The 14,980-nt window shown below is 30.8% G+C and overlaps 4 protein-coding genes across 4 annotated transcripts; all 4 read right to left on the reverse strand.

The window, feature by feature from the left end:
* Nucleotides 1-2,848: 2,848 nt before the first annotated feature.
* On the reverse strand, nt 2,849-4,915 carry LOC124420665. Its single transcript, XM_046954220.1, has 4 exons — nt 4,743-4,915; nt 4,214-4,496; nt 3,765-4,149; nt 2,849-3,425 (listed from the first exon to the last, which is right to left on the reverse strand). The coding sequence occupies exons 1-4, from the start codon at nt 4,913-4,915 to the stop codon at nt 2,899-2,901; spliced, it is 1,368 nt and encodes a 455-aa protein (XP_046810176.1). The 3' UTR covers nt 2,849-2,898.
* Nucleotides 4,916-6,405: 1,490 nt separating this feature from the next.
* Nucleotides 6,406-8,230, reverse strand: LOC124420666 (the record flags this gene model as incomplete). The annotated part of the gene is made up of 1 exon (XM_046954221.1): nt 6,406-8,230. A coding segment is annotated over exon 1 (1,788 nt), but the record flags the coding sequence as incomplete, so codon positions are not given.
* Nucleotides 8,231-9,849: 1,619 nt separating this feature from the next.
* LOC124420667 lies at nt 9,850-11,644 on the reverse strand. The gene is made up of 2 exons (XM_046954222.1): nt 9,914-11,644; nt 9,850-9,858 (listed from the first exon to the last, which is right to left on the reverse strand). The coding sequence occupies exons 1-2, from the start codon at nt 11,642-11,644 to the stop codon at nt 9,850-9,852; spliced, it is 1,740 nt and encodes a 579-aa protein (XP_046810178.1).
* Nucleotides 11,645-13,570: 1,926 nt separating this feature from the next.
* Nucleotides 13,571-14,850, reverse strand: LOC124420668. The gene is made up of 4 exons (XM_046954223.1): nt 14,704-14,850; nt 14,474-14,631; nt 13,648-14,350; nt 13,571-13,576 (listed from the first exon to the last, which is right to left on the reverse strand). Exons 1-4 carry the CDS (start codon nt 14,848-14,850, stop codon nt 13,571-13,573), a joined length of 1,014 nt encoding a protein of 337 aa, XP_046810179.1.
* Nucleotides 14,851-14,980: the final 130 nt, after the last annotated feature.

Genomic DNA, 14,980 nt, shown 5'->3' on the forward strand with positions numbered 1-14,980 from the left:
CATAAAGCTAAGGAAAGCGTATAGCCGTAAGTTGAGTTGAAACTATCTCTCAGCTCCTCGAAATAAGTCGAATTATCGGTATAAACTATATTATCTTTCATTTCGTTACTAACGATATCATCACTTTCTTCAATATCTATAAAATCCAATTTGTTTAAAAGTATTTTTTGTTCACTCTCACGTAACTCCCTAAAAGTTGATATTTGCGAGTGAAATGGTGGACTAGTGATGAGAGTTTGTAAGTGGGCCGAAAAATGTGTACTCATATAAAGACCCAAAATAAAAATCAATACATAAATCATACGAAGACTTAAGACACTGGATTTTTTTAAATTAAACGATTGTCCCAATACTCCTGGTATAACTTTATCGCACATTATCAGATTTAACCAGATCATTTGTTTATAAAATAACTTCTCTATAATCGTATGCAGCAGAGAAAATATTATAGTAAATATAATAATTACACCAAATAATTGCGGATTTAACATTAATTCGTAGACTTCACATATGTTCATTCTTGTCGAGCAGGGTATCATGATCATCCATTTACTTACTTCAGTTGGGTAGGACATGTGCCTCAAAGAACGAGCAGTAAAAATTGGATTCACCGACATGGGCATATCCAATAACCCATTTTTAGTCATATTTAAAATTGTACTGTAGTGTATAATTTCCCCAATTTTTGGCTGATAAGGCATTTTTAAGGTGGCATTATATACTTCCGCAAATAATTCAACTATTTTGGTAGCCAGACCACTATATCTTAATTTACCCTTTTCATCTCTATACATTATAGAGCGTGGCACTAACTGATCGGGTATAGTCATTAATGTTTTACCTTTTATATCACGCCAATGTATGGGAAAGTATTCTTCATTTATCCGGCCAAATTGTCTAGTTTTCAAATGATACTGAGGATAAGGCAGTAGTTGTAAATAATCCACAGAAGTTTTTTCCAAAATGGAAGAATTCAAAAAATGCAAAATTCCATTTGTAATATCATATTCTTCACATACTTTTAGGACCTTATCTTGCAATTTCTTAGTATTCCGAACATTTACGAATATCATTAAAATTCGTATTTGTCTTAAATAGTCGAGGCCATGTAGAAAATGCTCCCATAGATCGATGGTAAAGTAGCGTTCTATTATCATCACTGCTATGACTTCATTATTAAATTGTTCTTTGTAGTAAATGTTTGATTTATTATGCATTTTCTTTGTTATTATAACTTTAGGATCCTTTAACGTATAAATCATTTGTAGTCTAGGATCTTGGGGCATCCTGTGTTGTACCATCAATATAGAATCATAAGGTTTTTGAGTTTTAATTTCCATTAATAGTTTTGTGTAAAAATAAAGACTTTCCTCGTGTTTTGGATTTGTTAATAATTTCGGATTCAAATGTCCACTGCTAATGGCAGCACAAAACAGTAAAATAATTATGCGTTTTAAGTTGTACATTTTCAATGTTTAAATTCTAAATGAAAAATAACATTTAGTTTATCGTAATTTTTCTGCTAATTACATTACTTGTTTTCTCATTAAAGCAGATGTTTAGGACAGTTTCACCCTAAATATTTTTATTATAATTAATGAAGTTTGTAAGAAATTATCAAGGATTTCCGTGTTTCATTGAAGAAGTATGGAAAAATTGAACCCACACATAGTCATAGTTTGTTTAAGAAACATTTTTGCTATATTATATAAGATAGCCCCTACTGGGCAAATATATAGATTTGGAGATCCGTGATTCCTTCAAGCTTTTCTTTATAAGAATTCAAAGATTTTCTATATAAACTTAATCTTTCGACCCGTTTATACTTAAAACGCCAGTACGCTGATGTTGCTCAAAGGACCAAAATCTGTCATCAAAGTGTCTTAATTCAGTTAAGATATCTCAAAGGTCTATCTCATATATAGTAAAAATTAGGTGGTTTTCAAATTTTATTACACTGATCTCTGAGTTAAAAATTTTGTTTTAAGAAATTCATAAATCTTTTATAATTAATCCAAACCTTCAATAGGCAAGCAAAGCTAAATGTGGACTTGGCTTTCATGTGCTACAGATCTGAAACAGAATTTTAAGTTTTCAGTAGGTAAATGTAATTCAAAACTAAAATTATTAATAAAAAACAAGTCTTAAAAAACCCATAAAAACGTTGCATATCCACTCGGAGACCTTAAGGTCCATTGTGATTCCCTTCAAAGAGTGAAGATTAAAACACTGAGAAAACAAAAGTAACACTAGAAAGAAGGTAAAACGATAGATTTATTTAACAAGTCAATACCCCAAAAATAAAGAAATAAAAGACATGATCTTTGTCCCCATATAAAGCACAGACGAAAAAGTGACCACTGACCTTGACAAAACCTAGTAACCCTCATTCTCACATCCTGTCCCACTCACTAGCAAAGTCCCTAAATGAGCAGTGGCCCGTTAGCATACCTATCAGAATTCTTAGACTGCGTCTTTGATACATTTCAATCTACTATTCCAGGAATGGTTTATGGTGTCACGGAATCTTCCAAATATCACCCTGTAACAGTGACAAATGGGTGGTTTTGCCATCCTTTCTCTTTCATCTATATCATGGTTCGAACCATTACAATGCCTCGGCATCCAACACAATCTAATGATAAACAATCTCATAATGTTCCTAAGGGCATTTCCACAATCTACAACCAGGCGTGAATGTATCGTGTGACAAGCCAATGCTCTGAGAGCAGCTAGACTATCAACATACATAAATGTATTTTAACTGCGTGAAAGTTCTAGTTTTTGTCCCAAGTATTTGTAAACCCCCAAAAATTAGAAACTAAAACACAAGATTATATATGTAAAGCATTATGATTAACATTTATTATTACTAAATAAACACTTCATAAAACTCAACTATTTTCTCTCTTCTTCAAAATACTTCTTCATACAAGAATGTAACACAATTTCAATGAAAAACATCATTACGCTGCATATCAAACCAATTAACAATATTATCCAAACCAATAGCAAATCATGTTCCGTTAAATCTTCATAAGTTTTAAATCGACTCGCATCATGAAAGGTAATTCTATTCGAATTCAATAAATCATTAAAAATGTCTAATCTCCAAGCATGCAGCAAACCACTTGAATGTATTTTATGCACTAGATAATCCAATGGTTCCTTATAGGGTGAATGTTTTCCCAATGGTAAACCAAATAGTAATACATTCCATATATTCATATCTTCAGAAACACAAAATTTCTTCTGGGCATAATACATTTGTACATGCGAATAAATGTTCCAAAGAGTCAATGTAACCGTATAGCCGTAAGTAGAGTTGAAACTATCTCTCACTTCTCCGAATAATGTCGAATTATCGGTATAAACTATAGTTCCTTTCATTTCATTATTAAAAATGTCATCGTCGGCTTCAATTTCTGTTGTATCAAATTTATTTACAAGTATTTTTTGTTAACTTTGACGTAACTGTTCGAAAGTGGATATTTTTATTTTTATTTTTTTTATTTTATTTTATTAGTCTATGGATTAGCTCCTTACAGACAAAAGTAACAAAATATTACATAAAAACATTTAATATAAACTATTCAAATTTATAATTAAGTTACGTTTAATAATATTGACATTCAAAGTAGTATCAATCATATTGTACAATATATGCGAGTGAAATGGTGGACTAGTGATGAGAGTTTGTAAATGGGCCGAAAAATGTGTGCTCATATATAGACCCAAAATAAAAATCAATACATATATCATACGAAGACTTAATACACTTGATTTTTTGACATTAAACGATTGTCCCAATACACCTGGTATAACTTTATCGCACATTACTAGATTTAACCAGATCATTTGTTTATAGAATAACTTCTCAATAATGGTATGAACCACAGAAAATGTTACAGTAAAGATGATAATTACACCAAATAATTGTGGTGTTAACATTAATTCGTAAACATCACAAATTGTCATTCTTGTAGAGCAGGGTATCATAATCATCCATTTACTTACTTCAGTGGGGTAGGACATGTGCCTTAAAGAACGAGCGGTAAAAATTGGATTCACCGACATGGGCATATCCAATTCCCCACGTTTAGTCATATTCAAAATAAAACTATAGTGTATAATTTTACCAATTTCCGGCTGAAAAGGCATTTTTAAAGTGGCATTAAATACTTGTGCAAATAATTCTACCACTTTACTTGACCTTTATTTGACCTTTTCTATCTCTATACATTATAGAGCGTGGCACCAATTGATCAGGTAACGTCATTAATGTTTTACCTTTCATATCACGCCAATGTATGGGAAAGTAATCTTCATTTATTCGACCAAAATGTCTCGTTTTCAAATGATACTGAGGATATGGCAATAACTGTAAATATTCCTCAGAAACTTCTTCCAAAATAGACGAATTTAGAAAATGCAAAATTCCATTTGTAATTTTATATTTTTCACATGCTTCTAGAACCTCATTTTGCAATTTCTCGCTATTTCGAACATTTACGAAAATCATTAAAATTCTTATTTGTCGCAAATAGGCCAAAACATTTGAAAAATGTTCCCAGAGATCGTTAGTAAACGAGCGTTCTATTATTGCTACTGCTATAATTTCATTATTAAATAGTTCTTTGTAGTAAATATTTGATTTATCTTTAATTTTATCTGTTATTATAACTTTGGGTTCCCGCAATGAATAAATCATTTGTAGTCTTGGATCTTGGGGCGTTCTGTGCTGCACCATCAGTATAGAATCAAAGTTCTTTTGAGATTTAATTTCCATTAGTAGTTCGGTATAAAAATGTACATTTTCTTGGAGTTTTGAAGTTGTTAATAATTTCGAATTCAATTGTCCACTGCTCACGGCAGTACAAAATAGTAAAATAATTAAGCGAATTAAGTTGTACATTTGCAGTGTTTGTGTTCTAAATGAAACATTCGAATTTTAATATTTAGTTTGTGGTAAATTTTCTTTTAATTACTTCAACTGGTCTAATAATTAAGGCAGATGTTTATGACAGTTTTATTTTTAACATTTTTATTATAATTAAGGAAATTGTAATAAAATTAATGAGAATTTCGAGTTATATTTATAAATTTCCTTGAACTAGTATTTAAAACAAAAAGATCAAATCAAAAAAAAAAAATCCAAAAACAAAGACCCCATACAGATTTTTTTTATTGCTCTCCAAAGGACTTCCTTATAAAAAAGTTATCTTCTCTCAACAAGAAATAATCGAAATCCTCTATTGGTCTAATTTATAATTGGAGAAAACTTTGATTTCTTCTTTTCTGTTTTTGACGTCGCAAACGACTATAGAAATAACTGAAAATTTTTTATATAGATAAATTTTGTTCCACCAAATACCGAGCAAATAAAGGACTTTCAAAGAAGTAGAATTTACTGTGTGGAAGTACTGAAAAAGACCAGAAGAAGTTATGATTTTAAGACAGGCTTGTCTTTTTTATTTAATTCCAAATTCACTACATCTGAAGTCATTCTCAGGAAGTAATTTTTATGTTATTTTTTAAAAGTTATTAGGAAGTGAAATTGTAATATTATTTGACTCAAATAATACACGCATCCATTAAATCCAAATTCAAAAAGTTTCAGTATAAAAAATATACTTCAAATTAAAAAAAGAAAAAGATTTTTTCGCTTCTTTTGACGTCAAAAGAAGCGAAAAATCACTTAGTGCTACTTTGGAAGTGGTGATAAGTGTTATTCTTTTAGAAGTACTTCGTTTTATTTTTGCTGGGTGACTTACATCTCTTTTAGTCCCATTAACTGAAAAACAGTTTCAATATATTAGAATATTTTTGGTACCATAGTTAGTTAGTTAGTTAGTTATTTAGTTAGTTAGTAAGTTTGTTATACGCTCCTTAAACCACAAAGTATACCGACATGTCACTTTTGACATTTAAAAAAAAGTCTAAAATAAGCTTTTGTTTGAAATCGTTTGTGCGAAAGAGAGAGAAATAGCTTTTTGCTCGTGACGTCTCTGTATTCCCTGTGCCTTTAACAGTGCCACAGGTGGGAATCGAACCCACCACCTCCGGTCTACCAGACTAGAACACTAACCACTAACCTACCGGTGACCACTTGGTCCGACTAAATAACCAAAAAAATATTATAAGCAATATATGGTTCCACCAAATATTCAAGGAAACTTTTTTCTCATATCAAATAATTTAGTATTTTCAAAGCTGATTCAAAAACTAAAGATATTTAAAAACAATTCTTGCTCTCACCAAATATCGAAATATTTTTCCCTAGAAAAATAAAAACGTCAATATAATTAGATTTCTTAATAACTTTATTTCGTATTAGATCCATGTACAACTGAAATTCAATTGTTTTTTATTAACATACAATTAATTTTTATAATTTATTAAAATTTCACAAAAGAACACCAACACACTAAATATTAGACCAACAATTAAAATCAACCAAACTAATAATAAATCATCTTCATTTAAATCTTCATACGTCTTGGCTCTACTCGAGTCCCTTAGAGTTATCAATTTCAATTTCAATAAATCAATATAGACTTGAGAACGCCAAGCCTGTATTAGACCCGAAGCATGTACTTTATGTATAATATAATTCATGGCCTCTCTATAGGGTGAATTCTCTCCGAGTGGTACTCCAAATGGTATTACATCCTGAATATTCATATCGGCAGTAACGCAGAATACTTTTTGAGCATAATACAATTGAATGTTGGCAAAAATTTGCCATAGACCCGTGGTGACTCCATAACCATATGTTGTATTAAAATTTTTACGATACTCACTGTACAATGTGGCGTTGTCGGTGTATTCAATAATTCCCGCCATTTTACCCTCGACCAAGTACTCATTGCCCTCCATATTTGTTATGTCATATCTGTTCATTAGTATTTTGTTGCCACTACGGCGCACTTCATCAAATGTGGTAATGGTTCGTTGAAACGGTGGACTGGTAATGAGAGTTTGCAAATGAGCCGAGAATATTGTGCTATTATAGACTCCCACTATAAAAAGCAAGACATATATTAAACGTAGACTTATTAAACTGGACTTTTTCAAAGCAAACGATTGACCCAATATACCAGGTATAACTTTATCACTCATTAGTAGATTTTGCCAAATCATTTGATTATAAAATAGTTTTTCGATAACAGTATGAACAAGAGAAAATGTTATAGTAAAAAACATAACTATAAATAATAATTGAGGACTTAATATTGCCTCATAAACTTGGCTAACTTTCATTCTACGACCACACGGTACCATAATCCTCCATTTACTTACTTCCGTAATGTACGATAGCTGTTTTAAGGTACGACTACTAAACGCTGGATGCACACTCATAGGCATGTCCAACTTTCCCTGCTCTGTCATATTGAAAAGAACACTGTAGTGTATTACTTCGTTTATTTTTGGCTGATAGGGCATTTTTAAAGTAGTATTATATACTTGAGCAAATAATAAAATCAATTTGGCAGCAAAACCACTAAACTGCAGCTGTCCCTTATTATTTCGGTACATTATAGAGCGTGGCATATTTTGATCGGGTAGAGTTAATAATGTTTTACCTTTCATATCTAACCAATGGATGGGAAAGTATTGTTTACAGTCCTTAGCAAAATTTTTTACTTTCAGATGATATTTTGGATAAGGCAGCAATTGATAATAATCAAGAGTCAAATCAGCAGAAGATGAGTTAAAAAAATGTAATAAAACATTAGTGAATTTAAATTTCTCACTTTGTAATAAAACATTCCTCTGGAATTGTTCCTTATTATTAATATTCAAAGCAATCATTAAAACTCTTATTTGACGCATAGAATTTAAAATGTTTGCAAAAAGTTTCCACATTTTATTGTTAAATACACGTTCCATTATTACCACTGACATTATTTCACTATTAAATTGTCCCTTGTAATAAAAACTGCTGGAATTTGTCAATATTATTTTTGCCTCTTTTAATGTAAAAATCTCTTGCAATCTGGGATCTTGCATCCTTGTGTCTTGCACTACTATCAGACCATCATATGTTTGTTGAGTTTTCATTTGTTTTAATATTTCCTTGTAGAAGTTGGTATTTTTATAATTTTGTTTTTCATTTAATGTTTTTAGTAAAAAACCATTGATAATATTGCAGCAAATAAGTAAAATTATTAAAGATTTTGTATTAAACATTGTGAATACTTCACAAAGGATAAAAACTTATGAAAATATTCTAATTTGTAATTCAAAATCTGATTTTTATGATAAAATTAACGACTTTTTCGCCGCTCATTAGGACAGATGCTAGTGACAGTTTTTTTAATTGTCATTAAAATAAATTACTAAAAGAAAAGACAAATTTGGTTTTATAAATAAATTATAGCCCAAATATCGATTAATCGATATATAAAGAATACAAGTAGGGGGACCATATGCCACTTTTTTTTGAGGCAGCCTCAAATTAAAACCACAATACATATTTTTAATTTTTTTCTTGGTTCGGATACTTAGATATGTTGGCTTTAGATTTATTCCTTTAAATCTTTCCTAAGTCATCCTCATGTACATATTTTTTTTTAACTTTTCCGCACTGACCAAAAACGGCGATACCGCCCAATCCATGGCGTAAATACGCTAAGGGGATGGCGCAGATTTGTCATTAGTAAAATAAATGAAAAAATTACAAAAATAATTGTAAAACGGGCATTTCTGGGGTTTAGTTTCAATTTTTTCGGGCTTTTTTGAAAATATTATTATATCTAATTGTTCACTATTATTGATACTGACCAATATATTTTTTCTATCACAAAAACTAAAAAAGTTCACACAGTGAAATATTTTCACAGCCCTCCCATGTCTGCCTCCCATCATATGTAAAGTTAATGTTTTAAATTTTCATGGATGATAGATAATCGATAAACGAAAACAAAATTTGATAATGCGATAAAATCGATTACTCAGTTTTCAAGTTATTCGCTATTGGCGGATGTACCGCTATGGCATATGATCCCCCTTCTACCCTATACGTTGTATTCTGATTAGTCTATGTAGTAGAATATTGACTAGCCTTTTGACTGATTTATCGACTATTAACTGGCCTATCGACTAATCATTAGACTTGTTTTCTAACTAATATATGTACTATTAAATAGACTTGTATATTGAGTTGTCTAAAACTATACCACAGATTTGACTAGTGATTAGTCAAAAACTGGTCTATTGACTAGTCAATGGAATAGTAGACTAGACTATTAACTAGTATATGGATTAGTTGTTAAATAATTACTTAATTAGACTAGTCCGTAGACTAGTGACTAGTCTATGTACTAGAATATTTACTAGTCAATGGATCTATTGACTGATCTTCCAATTATTGACTGGCCTATGACTATTCAACTTACTAGCATATGAACTAGTCTATTGAGTTCCCTAGTGACTAGTCTATTGTCTAGTCAAAAAGTGATCTATCGACTAGTCAATGGAGTAGTCTGTTGACTAGGCTATGAACTAGTCTACTATCTAATATAAGGATTTGTAAAAATACTATTCTATTGAGTTGTCTAAATTGTATTATTTCATGTTAAGAGACTAACTACCAAAACGATAATCTTTAGTAACAAAAAAATTTCAAACTTCTACTTCATTGTTTCATTTCGGGCGCACAAAATTTCCGATTGTGGCCTAGGTACATTTCTTCGGATATATTCCTCTATTCCATTGTTAGCCATTGCAAATAAAAGAAATTTTACTTTTTATTAAAAATATATTTTACTTTTTATTAAAAAAATCGTAATTTTCTATTTAATTTGTTCCAAAACTTTCGACAAAACCCCCCAATACAATAATAAATCAGAATTTCTGCAAAAAATACAAGTAAACTTGAAAGTAAACCAACCAACAAAATCGTCCAAACCAATAGCAAATCATATTCCGTTAAATCTGCATACGTTTTAATCTTGCTCGAATCGCGTAAAGTGATTTTTTTCAACTTTATTAAATCATTAAAAACATGCAATTTCCAGATATGCAACAAACCACCTGAATGCATTTTATGTACCAAATAATCCATGGGTTCCTTGTATTGAGAATTATTCTCTAGAGGCATACCAAAGGGTATTAAACCTTTTATATTCATATCTTCTGAAGAACAAAATATTTTCTGAGCATAATTCATTTGCATTGTATCGAAGATACTCCACAAAGCCGATGTCACTGTATAACCATAAGAGGTGTTGAACTTACCACGATAATGATTGTACATGGTGGTGTTATCGGTATACTCAATGGTACCTTTCATTTTCCCATAAACCACATAATCATCATCATCTACATATTTCATATCCAATATATCCATAAGTATTTTCCTACCACTTAGTCGCAGTTTTTCGAAAGTATTTATTTCGCCATGCAAAGGCGGTCTTGTTATAAGGGTTTGTAAATGAGCCGATATTAAAGTGCTTAGAAATAGACCCATTACGAATATCAAGACATATACAAAGCGCAGACTTATTAAATAGGAATTTCTCAAAATAAACGATTGACCCAATACTCCGGGTATAACTTTATCACTCATCAATAGATTTAACCAAAACATTTGATTATAGAATAATTTCTCTATAATGGTGTGTATAAGAGAAAATGCTATGGTAAATATTATTACAACCGAAAATAATTTAGCGTTTAACAATTCCTCATAAACCTTATTTATTTTCATTCTTTTGGCACATGGCAACATTATCTTCCATTTTGTCAATTCTATGGGATATGAAAGACGCAATAGTTTTCTGCTGCTATCTATTGGGGCCACACTCATGGGCATGTCTAATATGCCATGTTTAGTCATATTTTCCAATGTACTAAAATGTAGAATTTCACCCAATTTCGGCTGATACAGCAGTTTATACGAGGCATTATAGTATTCGGTAAAGGTTTGAACAAATTTGTATGCAAAACCTGTTATCTGCAATTGTCCTTTGGAATCTTTATATAGCGAAGAACGTGGTATATTCTGATCGGGTAGAGTTATTATAGATTTACCTTTCATATTACGCCAATTGGTGGGATAATATTCTTTAGCTGCTGTAAAGTTTATAGCTTGAAAATGATATCTCGGATAAGGCCATAAATAGAAATAATAACTCCGAGAAGGCTGTTCCGACAAAGTAGAATTTAGAAAATGTACAATAACATTTGTGGTTTTAGACTTTTCACATTCCTTCAGAATCTCACTCAGCAATTCCTCTTTGTTGGAAATATCTACCAAAATCATTAAGATTCTTATTTGACGCATGTAGGCCAAGATGTTTACAAAATGTTGCCACAATTCCTGGTGAAACAAAAACTCCATGATTATTACAGCCAATATATCACTATTATATTCTCCCTTGTAGTAGAAATCCTGAAGATTAGTTATTATAATTTTGGGTTTTTGTAAACTATAGATCATTTGTAGTGTAACATCTTGAGGCTGCATATGTTGCACTATTAGTAAACCATCATATGATTGTTGTCTTCCGATTTCTGTTAGTAGATCCTTGTAGAAATTTAAATCTTTTGTTTCCTTAATCGAAACATAGTTAAACAAATGCCCACTGGTGATTGTAGTGCATATAAATAAAATGAATGAACGATTTGAGTTGCACATTGTAAATGCTGATAAAACTATTGAAAACTTCTAATTTGTAACTAGATTAATAGTGGTAGTCAATATTTAATGTATGTTAATTAGTGTGAATGCTAATGAATTGTGCGATTTTAATCATTAATGAATGTTAAGAATTTTGAAACTCTTAATTAATCATATTAAAAGTTAAGCATTTTTATTAATTTTGGTATTAATTAATAACATCAAAAGTGTTATATTCCGCCATGCCGAAACTTCTAAACCTACTATCAAATTTTGTGGGAAAAAATGTAGACATGCCTGGTTCCAAATCGACACCAAATTTTTTTAATTACATCCGTTGTCAAGTATATACATACGTACGACAAAACTATGTGATGTTGACAACACAACGTTATCAACATTGCAACAATTCGTTATCGCAATATAAATTTTATACACATCCGTTGTCTAAAAGTTAACAAACGTGGTATACTCATAATCCATTGTCAATAGTGAGCTGAAGGGGACCTAATTGGGGGAGTAGTGTCAATTATAGAACGATACTTACAATATGAGAGACATTGACTTGTATGAATCATATTTGTGTGGAATTTTATCGCTGTACTCGTATTTTTAAAACAGTAACGAGCGTTAAAGTCTTTTTTAGGGGACCTTATGGGTGGTATAGGTTCAATAATGGACCGATCGTAAATTTTACAAAGGGATTTAGATTCTTATAAAATATGTTTATGCCGAATTTAACCGCTCTAAATGTTTTGATGTGATTTAAGGTCATTTTCTGAAGGGGACCTTTTATGGCGATTAGGGTCAATTATGGGCCAATTCTTATAAAATTTTACAAAGAGACTATGTTTCCTATAAAACATGTTTATGCCTATTTTCTTCGCTATATATACTTATTTTAGGCAGTTACGAGCGTTAAGGTCATTTTCTGAGGAGGGTCTTATATGTGGTCTGGACGAAATCGTGGAATATTTTCAATACCAAACAACCTTCATCAAGTAAGATTATTGAAATTTGGCCAACTTTTTTTCGTAAAAAAACTTTTATAATAATCATTCCAATGACACACCCACCTTCCACTTCATTTCAAGACTAAAAATCGCATATACCTCCAAAGTTCCGACCACCTAAAACTATATCAACTGATTTAGATTCACTTTTTGAGACTATCTTTGTCACATATTCTTAATCCCTCCCTACGATTGACCTGTCCAAATATCGTATTTATTGGTTTGTATTAACTACCACTTTAAGTTAAGTTAATTTTAATGGGGATCGGACCATTTGACCCCAATAAAAAGCCATATTTTTTACTCTTAGTTAAGTTCGACTTTTTGCATTTTATGAAAAGTCGATTTTTCGACTTTTTTCATTTAATTAAAAATCGACTTTTAGACTTTTCGACTATAAGTATTTGAAAAAAACATAATTGAAATAGTGATTATTTAAAATTTATAAAGTAAAATTTACAACAGGTGGAATCCCCACATATTTTGTAAATAGTCGACCTTTCGACATTTTCGATTTTTTCGACTTTTTGACTATATTCGACTATTTTCCGACTATTTTTTAATTTTTTTCGAATTTTTCCGACTATTTTAGAGTTTTTGACTTCTTTTCCACTTTTTTAAAAATTTCGACTATTTTTGATTTATTTCTACAATTTTCGAGTTTTCGATTTTTTCGACTTTTTACGACTTTTCGACTTATCGACCTTTTTCGACTTTTATTAACAAAGTCGACGTTTCGACTTTTTCACAGACGATAGTCGAGTTATCGACTTTTTTCGACAAAAAGTCGATTGTTCGATTATTAGAAAGTCGATTTATAGAACCCTACTATGTACTAATCATAAATGGTTCAAAAAAGTTTCGATCCTTAATATATACACCACTATAGTTATTTCTTCCATAAATTTATTTTCTCTTTGACAATATATTCTTAAATCTAAAAAATAATCTTTCCACAAACAGTAATAAAACTCCAACTGCCATCAGGATCAAATACATCAAAAGTACCAATTCAAAATCTTGCAATTTCAGAGGTCTTTCACCTGGCAATATATCTCTTGAATCAACCATTAAGGGCACTTTATCTTTTGCCAACTGATCGGGAAAGTTGATAGTAAACCAACGTTTAATTAAACCAAAATCTCTAGCAATCATGATTAAATGTTGGACTGGTGTTCGATAGATAGAATTCTCTGCCAAGGGAAAACTTAGAAAATTAGTATGGAATATGCAGGCGTCTTTGGAAAATATAAAACGTTTATTTTTTATAATATTCTGTTGATAGCTGAAAAGAGAATTCCAATTAATGTCAATGGTGGGATAAGCATACGAAGTGTTGAGACGACTTCTCATTCTGTTGAATTCCTCATAGTTAGTGATGCGATGTAATAGTTCAAAATTTTTATTTATACCCTTAAAATATGACACTTCTCGATCGGATAATAAAGTGTATATGTTATTCTCATACAAGTCTGTAAAAGTTTTTAATTGTTTCTCCTTAATAGGTTGAGTGAAAAATGTTTGTAGAAATGCATTATAAATAAGACTGAGATAGAGACCTGTAAAGGACAGCAAGATGTAAATGTATTTGATAAAGAAACCAGCCTTTAGCCACACTTTAAATGGTTGTCCCAAAATCCCTCTTAGAGCGACATCGTTGAGTACGTAATCAGAGAATTTGACATGATGTTTTACAATTTCTTTTCTGTGTCTTTTAAAATAATTTGATTTTTTGAAATTTATTAATAAAGTGAATATGTACAAATTAGTTATGCTAATGATAAACAATTCCAATGTGACCAGATAAAAGTACACTTCCTTGAGTGGTACATACTTAGCCTTTGGTATCATGAGACAAGCAGTCATAATTTCAAATGGATAAGAGTAATAATCCAGCTGCTGAGGATTAATCACTGGTACTAATGTGCCTGGTAAATCAATGGTGTAGTTTCTGGTTAAGGTCTCTAAAAAACCATAAAATATAATTTCTCCCTTTTTAATGGGAAATGGAAATTTCAATGTAACATTTAAATAGTCTGCCAACAGATGCAAAAAATGACCCACATAACCGTAAATTTTCAATTTATCATTTTTATTTTCAGTCAAAAAAGTACGTGGTATAATTTGATCGGGTAGAGTTAGAAAAATGTGACCCTTTAAATCTTTAATACGATTGGGATATAGTAAATCCCCCACTTTATGATAATGCATTTCTAGGGTGAAATTCGGAAATGGTGTATAGCTGTATAAGTGTTTCGTTACAGGATAATCTTTAAAAATTGCCAAAATGTTAAGAGAATTTCGTTGCCAACAAAATTTAAAAAAATTTTCCAATTTTGTT

This window comes from Lucilia cuprina, chromosome 6 (genome assembly GCF_022045245.1).
Source record: "Lucilia cuprina isolate Lc7/37 chromosome 6, ASM2204524v1, whole genome shotgun sequence".
NCBI classification, from domain to species: domain Eukaryota; kingdom Metazoa; phylum Arthropoda; class Insecta; order Diptera; family Calliphoridae; genus Lucilia; species Lucilia cuprina.

Bases quoted from the DNA above. Each gene is read 5' to 3' on its own strand.
- LOC124420667 (XM_046954222.1), bottom strand. From the start codon at position 11,644: ATGTGCAACTCAAATCGTTCATTCATTTTATTTATATGCACTACAATC.
- LOC124420665 (XM_046954220.1), bottom strand. From the start codon at position 4,915: ATGTACAACTTAATTCGCTTAATTATTTTACTATTTTGTACTGCCGTG. The intron at 4,497-4,742 runs GCACAGAACGCC...TGTTCGAAATAG, and splicing joins GATTCTATACTGATGGTGCA to CGAGAAATTGCAAAATGAGG. The intron at 3,426-3,764 runs GTATGATATATG...TTGATACAACAG, and splicing joins ATCAAGTGTATTAAGTCTTC to AAATTGAAGCCGACGATGAC.
- LOC124420668 (XM_046954223.1), bottom strand. From the start codon at position 14,850: ATGCATTATCATAAAGTGGGGGATTTACTATATCCCAATCGTATTAAA. The intron at 14,632-14,703 runs GTGGGTCATTTT...CCCATTAAAAAG, and splicing joins AATTGAAAATTTACGGTTAT to GGAGAAATTATATTTTATGG. The intron at 14,351-14,473 runs GTATGTACCACT...TTATTTTAAAAG, and splicing joins CTCATGATACCAAAGGCTAA to ACACAGAAAAGAAATTGTAA.